The sequence below is a fragment of the Felis catus genome, chromosome B3, assembly GCF_018350175.1.
Source record: "Felis catus isolate Fca126 chromosome B3, F.catus_Fca126_mat1.0, whole genome shotgun sequence".
NCBI lineage: Eukaryota > Metazoa > Chordata > Mammalia > Carnivora > Felidae > Felis > Felis catus.
In genome coordinates this window covers 17,140,923-17,163,679 of record NC_058373.1, presented here as the reverse complement: position 1 = coordinate 17,163,679, position 22,757 = coordinate 17,140,923, and the positions used below count along the sequence as shown (strand labels likewise).

Sequence of the window (22,757 nt, the reverse complement as noted above, 5' to 3'; positions counted from 1 at the left end):
GACGACCACATAGAGGAGCTATTTAAATAGTGACCGACATCATTTTTTTTTTTTTTTTAACCTCGTGAACCTTTCATAGTTCAAGGGCCTTGGATCTCACTACGAAGACAGGTGCAAATTGGAAATAGCATTTGAATACGACCCGGCAAAGCGTGATTGCTTCTCGAGTTCACGTACGAGATCTGTTTTTGCAGTCGGCCTGTCCAAGATAGTTAGCTCTTTGCTGTCAAATCAAAGTGCTCACCACCATTTTTAGATGTAGAGATGATGGGGAGAGAAGGTCTGTTCATGCATCTGATTATTGTAGCCTCTATACCTCCCAAAGCTCTGAGGTCAGCTTGTAGTACAATAAAAGAGAAAACCGTGCGAGCCAGGGACAGCAGAGTCAGGATGAGAAGATAAAACTAGAGTTATTAATATCTCACAGGCTAATTTTGCCCAAACCCTGGTTAGCAACGAATGCCACCAGCAGCAGCAACAGAGGGACATGCAGGGGGTTCGATGCCAGTTTTCTCCCACTCGACGGCGTCGACATTATGCATGAGTAAGATGTGTATGTAAACAAGAGTGTCTATTTGATAATCATTCCGTTCAGTGTTCAGGCATTAACAGTGCTTTAAATTCTTTTTTTTTTTTTTTTTTTTTTGTAACACAGCCTTTGAGGGTAACATGGGTAGGGTAGGCCAGGACTTGGTGAATATGGAAGGCTCCTCAGCTGCCTAGGATCTCAAGCCCTCCCTGTCAAAGGAATGGGAGTCACCTTAGATTGTATTCAATAGCACAAAACAGGGTGTTCCCAAATAGTTGAAACTCTAGATAGAGATACAGAGAATTGTATTTGACTGTGTCAAAGAGACCTCAGCGTCTTTGGTTTGGGAGGCACTCCCAAGGTTGTGTCCAGCCCCCACATCCCACCCATGGCCTCTTTGACAGCTAGTGGTTAGGCTTCTGCTCAAATGTCTCCAGGACTACTTGTCCTCCCCCTCACAAGGACAAGCCACCCTAACTCTCAAGACGCCCTTGTTCTTTGCAGGTCTTTCTCATATGATGCTTAAGTCCGCCTCTTGGTGACACCCGTTGGCCCTCCTCTGTAGCACAGTCGCACGCTCTCGTCTGTTTTTGACGAGACGGGCCTTGGAGTCACAAGGAAGTGGTCTCTTTTCTCTAGTTTGAACGCTTCCACATTTTCCCAGTGCCCTCTGAGATTTTATTCCCAGGCCCTCGGGCTCTGTGCTTCCTACTCCTGCAGCTCTGTCGTAGCACCGTGTCCTTGCAGGATGATTCCTTTGGCTTAGAAGACACAAGTGTGCCCTCCAGGGATGGAGGGAACCAAGCAAAAAACTAGGCAGTTGGAGCCCACAAGTGTGTCCCCTCCCTGGGCGTCTGGATCACCCTCCAACAGTCTTCATTTCTTGACTTACTAAGAAGGTTTCCAAACTTCCACAAATACCTAGGCCCGCACCCACTTAAAATTATTTGCTTCTTTACTGGCTAATTCACGTCAGCGGGGAATGTGGAGATCTGTGTAGGTCTCAATTTGCTGGTGGGTGGGACACAGACATGATCCTGTCGTGGTGTGCTGAGGTGTGGTTCCTGAACGCTGGCCCCAGGTGGCAGTGGCACTGATGTGTGAGACTCACATCAAGTTGTACCTTCTTCGGGGCAAACCCCCCAGTGCTCATGATTGGAAAAGATGTCACACATACTCTGGTTTCTCTTCAGATTGCATAAATCTTTCGCCTTTTAGAAAAGACATCACGCAAAGACATTTGTCTAGTGTTTACAGATGAAACCTGTCCACAAAATTCATGACTCGGTACTATATGAAGGCATTGAAACCAGCGCCCATGCCGTTGTAAATCATCTGCTTTGAAAAGTACACAGGCTTCGCCTCTTAGTGTCCCTGTCTGGCCGTGTGGCCTTGGTCAAACCACGGGGCATCTCTGGGCTTTGGCTGCTCAGCCTGTGAGGTGCGGTCTGCTTTGGAGTGTCTGCACTCCCTACTAGGCCTGCAGTAGCTCGCTGAATGTTTACATGGCTCCTGCGGTAACTAGTGATGCCAGGGGGGCATCTTGGTGTGGGGTAGAGATGGTTCAGCCTTCACGCATTGGACTCGGCCGGTCACTTCCCGCGAAGGGTGACCAGACTCCAGCATTGAGTGGCCCTCCCCGACGAGGGATACTGACATCACACAGGAGTCACTCCAGGCCAGCCCTGTTACCTGCTGTGTGACTTCATGCGTGTGACCGTGAGGACCTGGTGGGGCCCAGGAAATGCTCAGTGTGTGCAAGAACAGGGCGACTAGAGACCGACTCCCTGTCCTGGAAGGGTGAAGCCTTGTGGAGAAGAGGAAGTGATCCTGACAGGTTGGAGTCACAAAAGCCTGGCCAGAAGAGACGGGGCCGTGGGGCACCCTGAAGTAGGAGTGTCACTTACAAGGCAGTGGGGATGCAGGTTCTAGACCGCGGGAATGCCGAGAGAGGCTATGGCGGCAGGACATGCTTGCGAAAGACGGTGGGACTTCCTTGAGGGAGTTAGGGTGGAGAGAGAGCAAGTAAGGCCTCAGATGTTGTGTCAGGGGCTTGGGCCTGATTCTTCAGGTTCTGCAAAGACGCATAAAGCTTCTGAAGGAAGAGCGACACGGGAGACTGTTTTAAGATGTTCATGTTAGCTAGAGCATCAGGCCGCATCATTAACGGTGCTAGCACCGGAAAGGAAGAGTGCTATAGGCCGAGGAGGACCGTCAGTGCCGTGGTGGACCCTGAGGAGGCCGAGGGAAGGACGGCCTTGGGTTGACTGCTCGAGTGAGGCAGGACACCAGCTACTTGAGGCCAGAAGAACAGGACCGAGAGGCAGAGCTTGGGCTGAGACACGGGAAGTTTATGGATAGCCAAGTGACCGGGAGCTTGAAACAGAGCACCCGGAGCCGAAAGAGTCCGTGCGGGAGCCGTTGAGTGAGAATGGGCTGCTTGAGAGGGGCTGGCCCCACCGGCAGAGTCTGTGGAGGAGAAGGGGCTCTGGGGGGGGAACTGTGTTGTTCTCAGAGGATTCCTCAGGCCAGGCCTGCAATCAGTAAAAACAGCCACGCTTGTCATTCCTTGCACTGTACCGCATTCCAGACATGAAGGTTGGGAGCTCCGAGGCACGCTGCCGATGTGACCAGGCCCACTCCAGTATGACATCCCAGCACCAGAGTTGTGGAGAAGCTGGCTGCCTTCAGCCCAAGCCTCTGAAGTGTGCCTTCAGCCACACTTAGGCCTCTGGGTCTTTGGCTTTTCTAGGTCTCTTGTGCAATATAAAGGCTATTTCTTGGTCACTGGAAATTAAAAAGGGCCTTGGGTGAGTCGGTCCTCTGCTAAGATTCTATTTATGTCTGATATCTGTTCTTAGTACAAAGTTGCACAGAAACCTTTTTTTTTTTAATGTTTATTTATTTATATTTAGAGAGAGAAAGAGCATGCTTGCGAGCAGGGGAGGGGCAGAGAGAGAATCCCAAGCAGGCTCCACGCTGCAGTGCAGAGCCGGACATGGGGCTCGAACCCAAGAACCGTGAGAGCATGATCTGAGCTGAAATCAAGAGTCGGATGCCTAACCGACTGAGCCACCCAGGTGCCCCTGTACAGAAACCTTTCGCTCACAGAAAAGTAGCTATAGCTGAAGCAGTGAATAAAACATTGGCTCAGGCTCCGGGCCAGGATCCCGGGAGCTCTCGGTGGGAAGCGCCAGGCCCCAGAATTTTCAGTGTGGCTCTGCCACTAGCACCCCCTGGCCCTTCCGCAGTCCTGTCGGAAGCCCCTCAGGCTGCTTGCTGCCGACGAGCCTGCTTTATTCTGCCGAAATGAACTGAGTGTAAAGGCACACAGACCGAGGAAAATTCGTGCGAGGTGGCAGTGTTGGGAGGCCACCTTTATTTTGCAGGTTACAGAATCTCCTTTTAAACATTATCTGTCTGAACTTTCTGTGTGCGTGTCCACGTATTTTAATTTGTTTTCCAGCAGTTAGATCTTCTAAACCAGCAGGCAAAACTGCATGCATAGCGGAATGGCTCACTGCCCCCGCTGCTGAATTTACGCCTTGGCCCCTTTGCCCCTCAGCTAAACTCTTCTTAAGGATGCCTCCTTGCCTGCCAGCCCGCCGTCAGCCAGTGCTGTGCTCCTGGCTTCTCTCGCTGTGAGACTGAGCCCCCGTCACATGTCACAGACCGGCAGCTCCCCAGCTCACTCCCACAGGGCTTCCCTCCCCACTGGCCCCACTGGACCTGTGAGATCCCCTTCCGAGCTTTCTAACCCTCCAGACCTGTGGAAGTCAGAACTGCGGTCAGAGACCGAGGCGTCAGTATGTTTTGAAAACTCACCAGGAGGGGTGCGGGGGTGGCTCAGTCTGTTAACTGGCTCAGGTCATGATCTCAGGGTCTGTGGGTTCGAGCCCCACATCGGGCTCTGTGCTGACAGCTCAGAGCCTGGAGCCTGCTTTGGATTCTGTCTCTCCCTCTCTCTCTGCCCCTCCCCTTCTCGTGCTCACTCGCTCACTCTCTCTCTCTCAAAAATAAATAAACATTAAAAAAATATTAGGAGCACGTGGGTAGCTCAGTCGGTTAAGCATCTAACTTCGGCTCAGGTCATGATCTCACGGTTCGTGAGTTCGAGCCCTGCGTGGGGGTCAGCACAGAGCCTGGAGCTTGTTTCAGATTCTATGCCTCCCTCTCTCCCTGCGCCTCCCCCACTTGCACTTTGTCTCTTTCTCTCGCTCTCAAAAATAAATAAACATTAAAAAAATGTTTCTAAACTTGCCAGGAGACTCACTCCACAGCCAGCATTGAGAGCTACTTGGGTACAAGTTTCCAAAATAGGGGAGTTTGTTGAATGGCTTGATTGTCCCAGGCTGTATTCGAGGTCACTAAACCACTGTCCCGGCAGGGCCTGGGGACCTGCCTTTAATTAGAGGATAGAGCACATTTGGGAGACACTGCCCTATTGGGCCCGTGGCTGGGGCCAGGCCCTGAACTCAACCTGCCCGGCGTTCAAATGAGAAAGCAGGTGCTTCTGAGTCATTCAGGGGGCACTGCAAACCACCCCCTGCTACAGCTTTGCCCACACTGCGGGAAGACAAGGGCCACGCTTCGCCGCTACTGGGCGCACTGGAGGACGCTCGCTCAGTCACCACGCCGAGGGCACGTTTTCAGCACCCGGGGTGGGGAAATGCTGGAAGGGAAGGGGCAGTGAGGGCTGCCCATCCCTCTCTGAGCCCTCACGTCCCCTCTCTCACCCTAGGTCCTTCGGGGTCGTTCTCTGGGAGATCGCCACGCTGGCCGAGCAGCCGTACCAGGGCTTGTCCAACGAGCAAGTGCTTCGCTTCGTCATGGAGGGCGGCCTTCTGGACAAGCCGGACAACTGCCCCGACATGCTGTACGTACGCCTGGGCCCCTGATGCCCTCCCTCAGATTCCCCTCCTCGATGACCCTTCCTGGGTCACCCGAGATGGGTGGTTCTGAGAGCCAGTCTCTGCGGCCCGGCAGGTGGAGATGAGGGGGCGGGGTGCAGTTTGGAAGGAGGTTATCCTGATGGAAGGACCCTGGGCCTTTGCGGAGCCACCTTAAGTTCACCGCATCTCCCTTAATCTTTTAGTCCTGGTTTGCACCTGGGGTCTCAGGCCAGACATCTCTGGGAAGTATTTGACCAAAGCGATCCACGCAGAGTTTAAGAAAAAGTGGGGGAGGGGGCAACAACATGGCACTGGTTGCTCTTAAGCCAAATCCCGGAGCCTCTTGCAGCCTTTGGCACAACTGCTCTGGCACCACGTAGGGCAAACCTCAGGCCTCTTCCCACCACGTGCCGCCTCCACCGTGGCGCCCCCCCCCCCCCCCCCGCCAGGTTTCTTCTCTGCTGAGTGCTGACCAAAGTCATTAGCTGTGAAAGCAACACGCTTTCTGGGGCTTCACCCAGTGACCCATGGGGACCGGGAATGTGGTTCGGCTGGCCCGTCAGGGGGCCCTGACACAGCCCCGGGGGTGCACAGCTTTGGGCGCTGGCAGATTCATCACCTCAAACCGCTTCTTTTTAACAACAACAACAAGAACATTCCGCTTTTTGTTCCTGAGGTTTGTCCAATGATGGGAGGGTGTCCGTGATCCCTCCTGGGCCTCGCTGCTCAGCGTCCTTAGTCGTGCTCCTTGTTGGCGCAGGTCAGAGCTGTCGAGGGCAAGAGGGCCTCACTGTTCACAGGAGGAACGAGTCAGACGAGGCTGTGAAGGTGTTCTGTCGTTGGGTCATTGGGTGCAGGACAGGAGCAGGGAGAGAGCGTGGACTTGTTTTCCACGTGGACGTTAAGGCAGGGCTCAGAGAGTCTTCTGGATCCCAATGGGTAGAAGTAGGCTACCACTCATGCCTCAGGACCAGTTCTGGAATTTTCCAGAAGTGTTCTTCAGGACAGGTGTGGCTTCACATTGGGAGCAACCCCGGAGGAGATGTCAGGCCATCTCTGTGTCTGTGTGGAAGACCCCCCACACACACACAGATATGCCACCTGCACGCGCACCAGGCCCCCAGCGAGCAGGGGCCCCAGGCCAGGCCTCAGGGTGGTGGGTTTGCCACTATGAGTCTGATACCACGTCCGCTGGGGACCAGGGAAACTGGCCTCGACAGTCCTGAAACCTTTGCTCCTTTGAGTCTCTCACAGTTTCCTTGGGTCAGGACTCTGGACACGGGTGTGCCGGCCTCTTGGCTCAGTCTCATCAGCCCGAAATCCAGACGTAGCCCGGGGGTGCCAGCATCTGAGGCTCTGGGCCTCCGGCAGGACTCATGCCTAGGGCTGCAGAACCGCTGGCCTTCCGGAGGATGGGTCTTCTCCCACCGGAGTGGCTTACTTCTTCAGGGCCAACAACAGAATCTCGGCTGCTTTTACCATTCGTTTCAGCTGATTAAGCCACATCCAGCCCAGATCATCTCCCTGCTGGTTAACTCAGAGTCAGCTGATGAGAAAACTCCATAACTAGGTGAAACCCCATCATCTTTCTTAGACCCACATTCAGGTGAGGGGTTATACAGGGCGTTGACCCCAGGGGCAGGAATCTGGGGGAGCATCTTAGAATCAGACTACCACAGCTTGGGAAGCAGAAACCACTGTCCATCAACAAACCAGGGTTTTGTGTATTTTTTCTGAAGCACTTTGTTGCTACCAAAACTGAATCCACGTCGATGTGGTAGGCCTTGTTCCCATGGCTCTGACCATGCGGCTGTAGGACCTCTGGGCTGGGGGACTCGGTGCAGCACCCCGTGCTCTGGAGTGCATTAGCTGAGCCTTATGCTTCCTAACTGCTGCTTCTCAATGTTTGTTCAGCTGAAGCCCAGGGATAGCTGGTATGGAATTAAGAAAGAGGACCCAAAACTGCCATAGGGGAAGCAGCATTCTGGCATCTGTGTGTGTGTGTGTGTGTGTGTGTGTGTGTGTGTGTGTGTGTTGAGGGTGGGGGAGCCCCCTGATCATTTGAGCCCGGGGCTGGACTAGGAAGCCTGCATGGGCCTGGACATGGGGTGCAGAGTAGACCCACCAATGACAGGAGGCCCCATTTCTCAGAGGGCCATGTATATGGGGCAGGGAGGGGGGATGGGGTTTCCCAGATCCCTCAAGAACCTTCCCAGTTAGCCTCTTCAGGTTTCAGAACCCAAAGTTAGACTCAAAAAGTCACTTAGTACACGTTTATTAATTTGCATTTATATTAAATAGGTACATAACAATACATTTAATTTACATGTATACACACATATATATAAAGAGAGAGAGAGAGGCAGGGAGAGAGGGAGGGAGAGAGAGAGAGAGAGAGAGCACACAAACAGGGGAGAGGGGCAAAGAAAGAGAAGGAGGAAAATCCCAAGCAGGCTTTGCAAGCATGGATCCCGACCGGGGACTTGAACTCACAAACCCATGAGATCATGACCTGAGCCAAAACCAAGAGTCGGACACTTAACCAACTGAGCCACCCAGGCGCCCCTCACATTTTCTTCCCTAGCATGGAAACGCTTCTTCTGTGCACCTGTATTAGTTTTTTACACAGTGGGTCATTATCCCAAACCCAACAATGAGCATTTACCATCTCATGGAGTTTCTGAAGGCCTGGAACCTGGGAGCGGCTTAGCGGGATGGCTCTGGCTCAGGGTCTCTCACGAGGCTCCAGTCATCAGAAGGCTTGACTAGGGCCGGGACCCACTTGCAAGTGGCATGCAGCTGGCTTCTCCAAGCAGGGCTTGGCAAACTTACCTCTAGAAAAACAGATAGGAAGTGTTCTCAGCTCTGTGGTCTCACACGATCTCTGTGCAAACGCAGTCACAGATGCCACGTGAATGAGTATGGCTGTGCTCCGGTAAAACTTTACTTGGGGATACTGAGATTTGAATTTCACATAATTTTCATGTCACAAAATATTCTTATTTTGATTTTTTTTTCAACCATTTACAAATATAAAAACCATTCTTAGCTCAGAGGCCTCACCAGAAAAATTGGACAGTAGACTAGTTTTGGGCCATGGGCCTGTAGCTTGCCCAAGAGCAAAGGACTCCAGAGCGGAGCAGATGCCACAGTGTCCTTCATGGCCAAACCTCAGGGGTGGTCCTCTGTGATGTGGGAGGAGATTACAGGAGGCATGAACCCCAGGAGGTGGGGATCACTGCGGGCTGGGTACCACACCCCACTGACTCCCAGGTTGCCTCACAGGTGACTGTTCTCCATGAACAGTGTGGTCACTGTATTCTTATCAGCTCATTATAAGAAAAATCTTCCTTCAGAGAAAAAAAAAAAATCTCAGTAATGGAGTATAAGGAGTGATGCCTGCTGAGTTTGCATCCGAGGGTCTGGTGCCAGAATAGAGGCTGATGCTGGGGCTGATGGTGGTGTAGGAAGCTTAGCCACAGTCCGAGAAAGCAGGTGTCGGTTTTGTTTGTGTGGTTTGGGGTAGCGGGAGGAGAGGTTTTATTTTTGAGCTGTCTCTTTGACTCGGAGAAACGGCCTCTGAGAAACTTGTGGGACTCCCTAAAGTTGATCCACCTCCCGGTGACTGGAGTTTTGGTATTAATTTAATATGCCTGGGAAGCAGCCCACCTGCCATGGGAAAGGCGGTAGACTTCCTGTTCCCAGCATAGAGTGACAAGGAAATTCACATGGAGAGGTTACTCTTGGATATTACGTGTTTAATTCCGGAGGCATTTCTGCTTTGCCCTCCAGAACCCCCCTGGCAAATTGTTCTCCCTCCAAAGAAAACAACAGAATGGAAGGAGGTTAGCTGATGGCGCAGGGAGTGTCCGTGTTGTTCTTCTGAATTTATTGATGAGCTTAGGTAAAGAAGAAGTGTTCTGGGAGAGGGGTTCTTTTGTTACGGGGCACAAAAGAGCGGACTCCCGTTTCTGCCAGAGGAGAGGAACGTCACTGAGCTCCTGGGCGTTGCCCAAAAGCCCTGCTGGGCGCCCGGGTGGGAGAGAAACCACTTCCACTGTGTGGCTCCAGAGGTGTGAGCGGGCACCAGTAGGGTAACCTGGGGGCTGGCGTGCAGCGGCTGTGGGGGGTGGGGGGCTTCGGCTCAGCAGCGGCGTCTTGGTGGTAACTACAAGCAGGTGGGATGGGCTCCTCTGGAGCAGCCAAGAATCCCTCTCCCCTCAACCGCGCAGAGCACTTAGGCTTTAAATCGACGACAAAGCCTGTCCTTAACCTTCTCTTAAGCTCTCGTCTCTGTACCGCCACCGCGAGTGTCCTTGAGCGCCTGTGTCTGCGTGCCGACCGCTGACGTCCCAGAGACAGGGCTGCGAGGCGAGGCCCCAGCTTTCAGAAGCTGGGTGGCAGAAGGACCGGGTTGTAATGCTGCAGGAGAGGGCTCGAGCAGAGGTGCAGCGAGCTGTAAGCCCTGGGCCAAGAAGCCATATCTTTTTCGGTAAAACTTCCACGGTGTCACAGGTCCAGATCCTTGCCAGGGCAGTGCTCAGTATACACAACACAGGAAAGGATTGGAACTTTTTACCCCAGAGAGTCACGAACTCACAGAGGAGACTGAAACACATTCAGGGGACTCTGGTGGTTCTTGTAGTCTTCAAATATGCTTTTCCCCCTTGCTGTGATCCTATGCTGGTTGTGTGGGAATAGGGTGCTTGAGTAGAATCCAAACAGTCAGGAAGGGCCATTGGTGCGTGCTTGGCCTCGCAACTACAGGCCGTCCCGTGGTACCTGGGCCCTGAGTCTGGTCTCAGTCCAAAGCCAGAGTGATATGGGACAAGGCGAGGGGCAGGCCTGCCGTCCCACTGGCAGGCGCCGCTGAGCAGCGGCTCATAAGACAATCCTGGCTGTTCTAGGCTGCCAGGAGGAGGTGGAGGAGGGGTGTGCCAAGCCCTGCAGGGCCTTTCTAGAATCTGGTCTTTGTTGCATCGGTTGGGTTGTCACGGGGCCGAGGCTGGGCTGCCTCTCACACCTGGGCTTGTGATCACCACCTGCGTGCATGCAGCAGGGCCTAGAGGAAGGTGGCGATCCTGAGGCCCCCTGTGTGCAGGATGGGAGGGGTCGGGACAGTTGTCCCTCTTCCCTCACACCACCTCCTCGGGTCACACTTGCCTCTGTGAAGTGGCTTCACAGCAGGGCAGCAGCCCCCTTTGGTCCTGTTCCTGCCCCAGGTGGAGGGTCTGCACATCCCCTCACCCCCCACGAGGGGGCCTTGGGTAAAGCACTGCTCCAGAGCGGACTAGTTCTAAAACGTGCCTTTGAAAAAATTTTTTTAATGTTTATTTATTTTTGAGAGAGCGAGCAAGCAGGGGAGGGGCAGAGAGAGGGGGAAAACATGTGCCTTTTTAAAGAAGAGTTTTATCAGCTCATAAATCCTTCTAGAGTCTACTGGAAAGTTTTCTTGTGGAGATAGTGTAAACAAGGTCTTGAGTCCTACAGAGTAAGAAAGACTTCCTTTTATGGGCAGCCCTGGAAGGCTTTAAGAGAGGCATCACATGGTTTGTTTGTGCTGATGTCACTCCAGTCACTGGTGGCACCTCTCAGCACCTCCCCCCCTCCCCCTGGCCACAGGGGCACTGAGCCAGGGCACATCACATGTTCTTGGCCTTGGCTGCGCTTCTATTCAGGGACGAGTCAGTCAGCCAGAGAGGAAATCACAGCCCAGCCACAGAGAGGGGTTTCGAGTATTTATGGCCCCATTTGTTGGGGGTGGGGGGTGGGAAGGGGGTCCTTTCTCTTGGGCAGCAATGGGAGGTAAGGGAAGGCAGGCTTGTGTGCCACGTGACCCCAGGCAGGAGCTGTCACACGGTGACTATGAGGACAGGAACGGCTCTCCAAGGGGGACCATGGTTTCCCTTGTTGAGGTGGAGAAAATTCCTTTTCCTGAGGTAGGTGGTTTTCAAAGCACAACCATACTCTTTCGCAGAGAATGCCATCCTGCTCCCGCCTCACCAGTTTGGGGACCTTGGACAAATTATTTACCCTCTTGGTGTTTCTGCTGCTTCATCTACAAAATGGGGACATGTTACAATGCACCTACTTCTAGGACTTGAGAGGATTCAAGCAGTTCATACACACAAAACCCCGCCTGCCCGACACCCTGTGTGTTACTGGGTGCATTAACCAAAGGTTAGCCCTGCCACACGGTTAGCGGCGTGGCCAAGGCGAAAAATCTGGTCTTCGTATTTTGTCCACATCTTTTTCTGCTAGAGCACGAGTGGTAAACGTTTTCCATAAAGGGCCACACGGCCGGTATCTTGGGCTTCTAGGCCAGGCAGTCTCTGTTCCAGCTACTCACCTAGCAGGTGTCCCTTGAAAGCAGCCACAGACATACATGAACAGATGCGTGTGGCTCGTCCAGTACAACATAATCTGCAAAAACTGATTTCTAAAACCCGGCAGCGACACAGGCAGAAAGCCTCTCTCAGGCTCCCACCCTCCCTGCAGGTCACGTACTCTTCCCTCCCGGGCCAGACCGGACACCTTTCCCCCCAGGACTTCCAAGGTAGCTTGGCCAGGTTGGCTTAGGGCTTTGTCTTTGCAGACTGGTCTCCGTGCCCCCTGGGCTTCTTCCCTGAGGCCAAACGAGCAAGTGGTCAGTCAGGCCTTCCATTTAGCCGTTTTTATTGAAAAGTGTCTTCTTCAGCCAGAAGTTTTTTTTTTTTTCAATATATGAAATTTATTGTCAAATTGGTTTCCATACAACACCCAGTGCTCATCCCAAAAGGTGCCCTCCTGAATACCCATCACCCACCCACCCCCACCCCCCATCAACCTTCAGTTTGTTCTCAGTTTTTAAGTGTCTCTTATACTTTGGCTCTCTCCCACTCTAACCTCTTTTTTTTTTTTTCTTCCCCTCCCCCATGGGTTTCTGTTAAGTTTCTCAGGATCCACATAAGAGTGAAAACTGTCTTTCTCTGTATGGCTTATTTCACTTACCATAACACTCTCCATGTTGCTACAAAGGGCCATATTTCATTCTTTCTCATTGCCACGTAGTACTCCATTGTGTATATAAACCGCAATTTCTTTATCCATTCATCAGTTGATGGACATTTAGGCTCCTTCCATAATTTGGCTATTGTTGAAAGTGCTGCTATAAACATGGGGGTACAAATGCCCCTATGCATCAGCACTCCTGTCTCTCTTGGGTAAATTCCTAGCAGTGCTACTGCTGGGTCATAGGGTAGGTCTATTTTTAATTTTTTGAGGAACCTCCACACTGTTTTCCAGAGCGGCTGCACCAATTTGCATTCCCACCAACAGTGCAAGAGGGTTCCTGTTTCTCCACATCCTCTCCAGCATCTATAGTCTCCTGATTTGTTCATTTTGGCCACTCTGACTCAGCCAGAAGTTTTAAAAGTTGTTTTAATGTTTATTTTTGAGAGACAGAGCGTGAGCAGAGGAGGGGCAGAGAGAGAGAGGGAGACAGAATAGGAAGCAGGCTCCAGGCTTTGGGCTGTCTGCACAGCACCACATGTGGGGCTCGAACCCACAGACTGTGAGATCATGAGCTTAACCGCTTAATGCCCCTCTTTAGCCAGAAGTTTTAAAACAAACAGAGAATAGTATCTTCTGGCGAGAACAGTAATGGAAGGGAAGGCTCTTCTGTGCCAAGCTCACGTGAGAAAGGGCCGCCCGCCAACCCCTTCTCAGAACCATAGCCTCCTCTGGCTCTGTGGCCAGCCTGGATGTCAGTCACCCTCCTTTTTGCTCCCAAGGTCCACTCAGCTGGGTCTCTCTGCATTCTGGGTTCATAAGAAGTACGCCCCCCTCCCCTGGTCATCCTGAACCCTTGTCCAAGCCCAGGCCTCCCCTGGGTCCAGGCTGCTGGCTGTACCACAACACTGCCCCTCCTTCTTCCTTGTGCAGCCTCCTGCTCTCCGGCGGGGGGCGGGGGGCGGCCACCTCCTGTGGTCCACTGGACTCTGAAGGCTTCACAGAGGTTTGCGGCCCAAATGCCACCATGGTCCAGCTGGTGAGACCCGGCACAGGCTTCATGCCATGTTCTTTGCCCGCCCCCTTGCCTAGGCAGGGCCCCTCGCACCTTCCCGCCTTGTCGGCATCTGGCTACACGTCTTCATAGGACTCTGATTCATTTGGCTCAGTCTGGACCCGAGGCCAGAGCCCGGGTGGTGGGGCAGGCAGCAGGCAGCCTGGGCGGCGCTAGACCGGGACCTCAGACCCTAGATGCACGCTCCTTCTGTCTTGTGGCCTTCCCCCCCTCACTGCCAGCCGTGCCCGGCCCCAGGCCCCAGAAGGAAGCTTAGAAATCGCATAGGTGGCACGAAAGGGAGGGTCACTGTCAGGATAGCTGTGATCACTCCTAAGCCTTTTTTTTTTTTTTAAGTTTATTTTTATTTATTTTGAGAGAGTCCAAGCAGGGAAGGGCAGAAAGAGAGCAGGGGGGGAGAGAGAGAGAGAGAGAGAGAGAGAGAGAGAGAGAGAGAGAGAATCCCAAGCAGGTTCCACACTGTCAGCACAGAGCCCAATGCGGGGCTGGAACTCACAAACTATGAGACTATGACCTGAGCTGAAGTCGCACATTTAACCGACTGAGCCACCTAGGCACCCCTCTTTAGCCAGAACTTTTAAAACAAAACAGAATAGAATCTTCTGGTGACAACAGTAGCAGAAGGGAAGCAGTGGAAGTCAAGAGTCAGATGCTCGACCAACTGAGCCACCCAGGTGCCCCCATTCTTAAGCCTTATTAGTGAGAAACCAGAGGCTTCCTGCACTCTAATTCTGGAAGTAATGTTTCACTGGTGGCTCCAAGAGACACTTCAGATAGGACGCTCTGTAGGTTTTTGTATTTTTATTTCTTAGCACTGTCCCCATAACACCTGTCATGCCAGACTCTGTGTAAACCTAGATTTGTCCTCGGGAAATGAGAGGTTGGGTTTTGGCCCCGGGGAGGGTCCTGGGTCCCCGGAGCGAAAGCGGCGTGGGGCCAGTCGGGTCGTCAAGAGAGAAATGGCCCAGCTGCCTCCCTGCTCTCAGTGTCCGCACGTGGGGGGAGGCCACAGCAGGTGGCCCCGGAGCCACCATTCGCGGCCGGGCCCACCGTCTGTCTGTCTCTGCCTCAGGTTTGAACTGATGCGCATGTGCTGGCAGTACAACCCCAAGATGAGGCCTTCCTTCCTGGAGATCATCAGCAGCATCAAGGACGAGATGGAACCCGGCTTCCGGGAGGTCTCCTTCTACTACAGCGAGGAGAACAAGCCGCCCGAGCCGGAGGAGCTGGATCTGGAGCCGGAGGACATGGAGAGCGTCCCCCTGGACCCCTCCGCCTCCTCGTCCTCCCTGCCGCTGCCCGACAGACACTCAGGACACAAGGCCGAGAACGGCCCGGGCCCCGGCGTGCTGGTTCTCCGAGCCAGCTTCGACGAGAGACAGCCTTACGCGCACATGAACGGGGGACGCAAGAACGAGAGGGCCTTGCCTCTGCCCCAGTCTTCGACCTGCTGATCCTCGGATCCCGGATCCCGTGCAAACAGTAACGTGTGTGCACGCTCGGCGGCGGGTGGGGGGAGAGAGTTTTAACAATCTATTCACAGCCTCCTGTACCTCAGTGGATCTTCAGAACTGCCATTGCTGCCCACGGGAGACGGCTTCTCTGCAGTAAACACATTTGGGATGTTCCTTTTTTCAATATGCAAGCAGCTTTTTATTTCCCTACCCGAACCCTTAACTGACATGGGCCTTTAAGAACCTTAATGACAACACTTAATAGCAACAGAACACTTGAGAATCGAGTCTCCTCACTCTTTCCCGGTCTCTCCTCTCATTATCTGTCTCTCTCCCTCTCCCCCCGCCCCTTCTCTCTCTCTCTCTCTCTCTCTCTCTCTCTCTCTCTCTCTCTCTCTCTCTCTCTCACCTTTCTCTTTCTTTCTGCTTCATGATAGAAAAACATTTGCCGCAACCCCAGCTGGGACGCCCTTTTGATCAGATTGAGGAAATGGCTGTCCCTCCCTGCGGCCCCCACCCCCATTGCCCCTGTACACACCTGCCTGTCACCGTAGGTCTTTATAAACAAAACAAAACAAAACACCTTGAGACGGGATTTTTTTAACTGTATCTTTAACCTTTTTAGGGACATAACGAGATTTAAAAAGGGCCATCATTCATTCAAGGTTGTCACCATTTTAATGCTGCCAAATTCTGCCAAAACCCTGAACTTCCTCCCTCACGACCCCCGCACTTATCTCCTTGTTTCCAGAGGCATGGGGCGAGCATGGTATCTAGTCACGTCATTTAAGAGCCACGTGGATGATGCACTCCATCTGGTCGCCCCTGGCGTTCTTTTCAAGTCTTACGTTCACACAGGTCTGATCGCTTTCTGACTAGGCTATTGTTTGGGGGGAAGTGGACAGGATGGGATTTTCTCTCGGTGGAGACTGGGAGAAGTTGAACCCGGCTTCCCTGCCCCTCTCCCCCACCCCCACCTGCTAGCTCCCCGGAATTGTGGAGGAAACAGGCCCTGTCGTGAGCCTGGAAGACAGGCTTTGAGTCAAGGTCATCCACGTGCCAGTCTCCTGTCCCCCCCGCCCTTGGCCCCCCGCTCCCGGCCCCCAGGACACAGATGGGAAGGGGTTTCCAGGGACTCAGCCCAACTGTTTATGCAGGTTTGCAAGGAAAAGAAATTCAAACACCACCACAACAGTAAGAAGCAAAGCAGTAAATGGATTCAAGCATTCTAAGCTTTGTTGACATTTTCTCTGTTACTAGGACTTCTTCATGGGTCTTACAGTTCTATGTTAGACCATGAAACATTTGCATACACATCGTCTTTAATGTCACTTTTATAACTTTTTTACGGTTCAGATATTCATCTATACGTCTGTACAGAAAAAAAAAAAAGCTGCTATTTTTTTTGTCCTTTATCTTTGTGGATTTAATCTATGAAAACCTTCAGGTCTACCCTCCTTCCCTCTCTGCTCACTCCAAGAAACTTCTTATGCTTTGTACTAGAGTGCGTGACTTTCTTCCTCTCTTCCCAGTAATCGATACTTCTCGAACATAATTTGCCATGAACTGTTTGATGCCTTTTTATAAATACGCCCTCCCCTCCCCGCTCCCCCTGCCCGTTAGTTACGTTCTCACCCGTAGGCTGTGTGGGCACGAGGCTGGCGAGGGAGGCAGCGCCCCCCACCCCCCACCCGGCCTGCTCTCTCACCGCGCTGGAGTCTGTTACAGTGCAAGACATGACGCAAACTCAGGTCAGAAAACAAAAGGTTAAATACGTCGCACGTCCTCGTTCAGTGTTTCTAGTCGCGTTGTTGGACAGTCTCACCTTCACTTTCCCTCACCTTCGTTTTGGTTGTGACACACATATCTCTATTTTTTTAATTCCTGGGTACAACAGCAGTTTGAACTGCAGACGCTAGGCATTTGGATTACTTCTTTTTTTTTTTTTTATGGATATTTAATCCTTCCATCCCATGAAAAACAGCTGCTGAGTCCAAGGGTGCAGCGGAGCGGGGTCCGGCGGGCCCCTCCATGGCCTCCGCCACCACCCTCCAGACCCACCTACCTGTCTCCAGAACCAGAAACTCCCTGGGGGGCCTCCCGGGCACTGGCGGGGAGGGAGCCACGGGGGTGGCCTCCTCAGGGCGTCAGCCAGCCCCCCACCCCTACCCCCTCCAGGGTGCAGGGCCAGAGGGGTCGGGCACGCATGGGCACCATGGTGGCCGATGGCCCTGGAGCCTGGTGCGCTCCCCGGTGGGGGGGGGGGGCAGGGGAGGGACCAGAGCCCTGGCGCTGGCTCGCTTGTCCTCGGCCAGGAATCCCAGTCCTCGGGGCCCGGGGGTCTTGTTTTGTTTAGTTTTTAGCACTTCTCACCAGAGTGATGACAGCACCCGAGTTGCTTCTGGGATGGAAATGTTTCAATTACGAGGAGGAACAAAGCTAAAGTCTGATGGTTGCTAGTCGTGACGAGATGAAACACGAGAAAGCAAGCATGTCGTGCTTTTTCTGGTCAGTACCTTAAGTCCTGCGATGTTCTCTAGCCTCTGCCCCATGGTTTTTCTCCCGTAAGAAAAAAAAAATGAGAAAAAGAAAAAAAGTTAAGAAGGTATTCTATGTAGGAGTTTTAATTTATTTTGTGATACCAGTTTCAATCACTGTAGAGAAGCCCCCAGTGATGAATTTAAATACTGAGGAAAGGGTTTTGTGTGCGTGTGCGTGTGCGTGTGTGTAAGACAGGACAGTTTTCGGGTTTCTTTTGGTTTTTTGGTTTTGTTTTCGTGTTTTGGTTTTGGTTTTCAAACATTTATCTACCTCACTCTTCTTTTTTATATGTGTATATATACAGAAGAATACATATCCCATCTCTCAGCACCTGACAATATGCCGTTGATATCGGTAACCTCATCCACACCACAGGCCGAGCACATGAGGCAGGGAGAGGCCAGGAGGCTGTATTCGGGGGTCGAAGCAACACTAACCCGCCTCTGCGCTCATTTCAGACAGCTTGCCTTTCTCCCAGAGGTCTCGTTTCTTTCTCCTCCTCCTCCTCGCTTGGTCTCCTAAGAGGCTCCTCCTTAGGATTCCCTTCCTGGCGGGCGGGGGGGAGGCCGCCCGGCTGTCCCAGGCCGTCACTGAAACGGACTTTGCGCAGAGTGAATGACACACAGATTCTGTCATCCGGAAGAGCGCTCGTTTTGCAGGTTTTGAGGACAGGGAGCATCGCGGGGGGGGGGGGGGGGGGGGCAGTCAGTCTCCGGGCGTAACCGCACCTGTACGCGTGCGGTGTCCGGGTCTCGGGCCGCTGCTCTGGCCGCCGAGGCCCAGGCCTGCGCCCGTTCAGTTCGGTGGTGCGGCCACATCAGCGCTTTGAGCCCCTGGCCCGCCAGGCCTCCTGCCCGAGAAAGCAGGCCTTCCTGCACTCGAGGATGCACGCGGGAGAAAAGCTCCCCCCCCCCGCCCCGCCCCCCCAGACTGTTCCTCCACCTCACCCTCCTCTCCTCCTCCCCCCGGGGGAAAACAGAGACCAAACCTGCGGGCTGGAAGGGGCTGGCGGTCGGCGCCCGGCCTTCTCCCCGGGTGGCACTGCCTCCTGCCCGGGGCCTCACCTCCATCCCATCACCTGCTGCTCCCGGGCGGACGGCGCACTGCCCGCTTCCAGACGCTGCTCTCGCAGGCACCGGTGATCCTCTCTGGGAGACGCGGTGGCGGTTTTCCCGAAGGGCGGTGGCTCCTTTCAGATCCCGCACCGCAGTTCCGTCCTGCGAGCACACTACTCTCTTTCCCCAGCCCCCTGGCATCTTAAGGTCACTGAGAAATACTGTCGGATCAGGGTTTTCTTCTTCCGCACTGTAGGTGACCCCTGGGAATAGTAGCCTCTCCTCTTTTGCACAAACCTACCGGTTTCCACAACTGGATTTCTACAGATCATTCAGCTGGTTCTAAGGGTTTTGTTTCAACTGTCCTCGAGTTGTTGGTGTCCTTCTGTCTTTGTTTTACGTAGGTGGTTTCTCTTTAAGTAGAAAGAAAACAGTAATAGCGTAGTGCCCATCCTAACGAAAGCTTCAGAAACACTTAAATAAAAGAAAATTTTGCTTGCGTGACGGTGCAGTCATTTTACTGGACCAAACCACCCACCTTGACTTTACCAAGGCATCATCTGTCCACAGTTCTAGCCTCATTTTATGCTGATTTTCCCACCTCCTGATTTTTCTCTTTCGTATGCTCCACATAATTTAATCAAGCTGCGTTGTGGCATTTTTCCACGCAACCTCCTCCTGACAGCAGCTCACGCTGCTTGAAGTGACGTGAACCACTGAGGCACATCATGGAATTGATGTGAGCATTAAAACGTTAGCACACACAGCCCTTCCCCGAGGCAGCAGGAGCTGGCGTGTTCTGGAGACGCTGTCGAACGTCAGCCGTGTGACGCCCAGACCACTCCAGCTCTCCTTTGTGGGATGTCGTGACGTTTGACACACAGTTGGAATGAGCTTCCTCCTTGGAAGATGGAAGACCGTGTTCGTGGCCGGCAGCGGCCTCTCCTTCCAACCTGTCTCTTAGGACTTGGGACGACATTTCAATGGTAGGAAAAGTGGCTTGGTAAAATTAAAAAAAAAAAAAAAAAAAAAAAAAAAAAAGTGGTGACTGTGGAACTACCCGACGGCAAAATGCTTGGCGTGAGGTGTGGTGTGTTTTGGTCGGGATAACAGATTTCCGAGCCGAGTATGATGCCAAATTCTAGGCCAGTCTGTCCCACCAAAGCCTCTTTCTCAGCGGCTCACCTCCCATTGGTGGGTGGCTGTGCATGATGCAGGCTGCTGTTGTGGCAAGGTCACACTACAGTTCAGATCGGTGAGAAGGCTAGGATGCTTGGCCCAAGGTCCTCAGCTGTCACTGCCGGGTCCTCCCCGGGGTGGCCAGTGTCAAAGGCAACTCCTTTCCAAAACATAGGCACCCTGATGCCTTGGCCCATTCCAGCAGTCCCAGAAACGCATTTAAGGTTTGGGGTTCTTTTGTTACTGTTACTTCTGTGTTTGTCGGCTGTTTTTGTCATTGTTGTTGTTTTTGTTTTGTTTTTTTAATTTCCTGGGCTAAGCAGCATTGGGCGATACGGACCAGATCCACTCTCTAAGCACCAGTGATGAAAGTCAAACTTTCTTCCTCCCCTCTGACTAGTCGGTGGCACAAATGAGAACTTCAAGAGAGGATGTTGTGTAGATTGAACCTCTGTTGCCAGAGATGCTGAAGATACAGACCTTGGACAGGCCAGAGGGTTTCATTTTGGGCGTCCGGCTTAGATGGCTAGTTGGTCATTTAGAGAAAAAGCAGATGAACACCCCTTGAGGGTGGGATGATCAGGCAGCGGGAAACCACTGTACCAGGGTCATGACGTGACATGGAGCAGAGTGGCGAGCAGAAGGGTACAGGGCTAGCAAGAAGTGTGGGCCACGTTTTGAACTTGATGGTTTCTGACGGTATCAGACCACATCAAGGCGCAACAGTTATCCAAGGGCATTTGGTTTCAACAAATAAACCTGACATCCTACTTTGGAAACGGTCGTTGCAGTTAAGTGAGATCGTTCAAGAATGAGAACTGCATCACAACGGTCGGTTGTCAGTTCTGGGGCATGACTTTAGGGTTTTGTTTTACTTTGTTATGCAAGAACATAATGATCACTCATCTGTACGTCCACGTTTGTGTGTGTCCACATCTTTCTGGTAAACATTGTTTTAATTAGTCACTCATTAGTGTTTTCAATAGGGCTCTTAAGTCCAGTAGATTACGGGTAGTCAGTTGACGAAGATCTGGTTTACAAGAACTAATTAAATGTTTCATTGCATTTTTGTAAGAACATAGAATAATTTTATAAAATGTTTGTAGTTTATAATTGCCGAAAATAATTTAAAGACACTTTTTTTCTCTGTGTGTGCAAATGTGTGTTTGTGATCCATTTTTTAGGACACCTGTTTACTAGCTAGCTTTACAATATGCCAAAAAAAAAAAAAAAAGTTTTTGTTTTTGTTTTTTTTCCCCCTGACCCAGGCCGTTGGTTCACCCTCTTTTCCCCCATGCTTTGTGCCCTAGTTTATAACAAAGGAATGATGATTTAAGAAGTAGTTCTGTATCTTCAGTATCTTGGTCTTCCAGAACCCTCTGGTTGGGAAGGGGATCATCTTTCACTGGTCATTTCCCTTTGGAGTGTAAGACTGAAGGAGCCTCATTGGCCAAGCACCCAGCAGAGGCGCTGCAGCCCAGCGGTGGCCCTGGCACTCCTGAGCGTCTGGTTTGGTTGGTCGGGCCGTCACCGTGGGCATGCAGTGCCTGGAGAGGGAAGGACCTGATGGCGCGGTGATCACAGCATGCAGACTTATCACGCTAATGATGATAACTCTGTGCGCACAGGCCGTTTGCTTACATGCCTCATATCGTGATTAGCGCTTTGTTCTAACAAGGAAGAGACCCTATTTCTTTTCTTTAAGGCAGAACACCGAAGATACATTTTTCCAGTCCAAAACAAGTCCTTTTGCGTAAAAAGTACACACACACACACACACACACACAAAAATGTGTTTAAGTCGGACTCCATTTCCTCTCGCTCCCAGTGGATTATTGGCCATGTCTACACTACTCCACAAAATCTCCATCGTTAGAAACATCTGGATGTTTTGCACTACATGGGAGAAAGGTCCAGAAACAATTGGTTTTTTGTTTTCAACTGTTCATTCAGATGTTTGGCGTTGCATACACACACCCACAGGTGGAACAGGTGCTTGGCGAAAACACCTGTCTGCTTTCTAAGCCAGTGAGGTTGAGGTGAGAGGTTTGCCAGCGTGTCTACCTCTGGGGCAAAGAGAAAAAAGAATCAAACCAGAAGGCGCAATGGAATGGATGCATCGCAAATAATGCATTTTCTGAGTTTTCTTGTTTAAAAAAAGTTTTTTAAAAAAGTATAAAAAAAGGTAATAACATGGCCAATTTGTTACATAAAATGACTTTCTGTGTATAAATTATTCCTAAAAAAAAAATCCTCTGTTTATATAAAAAAAAAATCAGTAGATGAAAAAAATTTCAAAATGTTTTTGTATATTCTGTTGTAAGAATTTATTCCTGTTACTGCGATATACTCTGGATTCTTTACATTATGAAAAAAAAAAAAAGAAACTTTGTCTATTTTGAATGGCTGAAGCTAAGGCAACTTTAGTTTCTCTTACTCTGCTTTTTTCTAGTAGTTAAAGTACTACATGGTTTAAGTTAAATAAAAAGAATTCTGTATGCATTTTTGGTCTCTGATTTCGTTCCCCTCCCTTTCTGGAAGAGTCCCACGCTTCTGAGGCAGGGGAGCTGAGCTACGTGTGGCATGTGTGTGTTCACACATGTCGCTTGGAGGTGTTCTGCGTGAAGGCTTTGCTTTATTTCTGACAGCTGAGTCTTTGCAGCATGCAAATTGCTGAAGATGAAGCTCTTCTCCCTCCCTCCATTAAATCAGCTAGCAGAAAATTTGAATACATAAGATAGAGAAATCTGTACTTCGTTTTTGACTGATCCGTAGACTTTTCCTGTACCTTCCACTGACAAAAGTTAGGCCGAGCCAGGTTTGCCCTCGGGTGACTCTGGGACGAAGGACTCCAACTTCGCATTTCCCTGTCCTTGTTGGTACCTCGTGGCCAGCATACCTTGTCAGGAGGCATGTGAGACCCAAGCAGGCCCACACGGGGGTGTGGCCCCCTGGCGGTGTTCAAAATGTTACTTTCTAGCTGATGACCTACAATCTGGGCTTCCTCCCCCCCACCCCAGTGGGGGGGGGGGGAGGATGGCT

At 51.8% G+C, this 22,757-nt stretch overlaps 1 protein-coding gene across 3 annotated transcripts in view; it reads left to right on the top strand.

The window, feature by feature from the left end:
- The window catches only part of IGF1R (insulin like growth factor 1 receptor), a 310,805-nt gene extending 288,588 nt beyond the window's left edge, over positions 1-22,217 (top strand). For all 3 annotated transcript variants that reach the window (XM_023254966.2, XM_045058873.1, XM_023254968.2), the window contains exons 20-21: positions 5,271-5,405; positions 14,559-22,217. In XM_023254966.2, the coding sequence (XP_023110734.1) occupies positions 5,271-5,405; positions 14,559-14,940 (517 nt within the window). In that variant the 3' untranslated portion in view covers positions 14,941-22,217. The remainder of the gene's footprint in view (positions 1-5,270; positions 5,406-14,558) is intronic.
- The last annotated feature ends 540 nt before the right edge of the window (positions 22,218-22,757 follow it).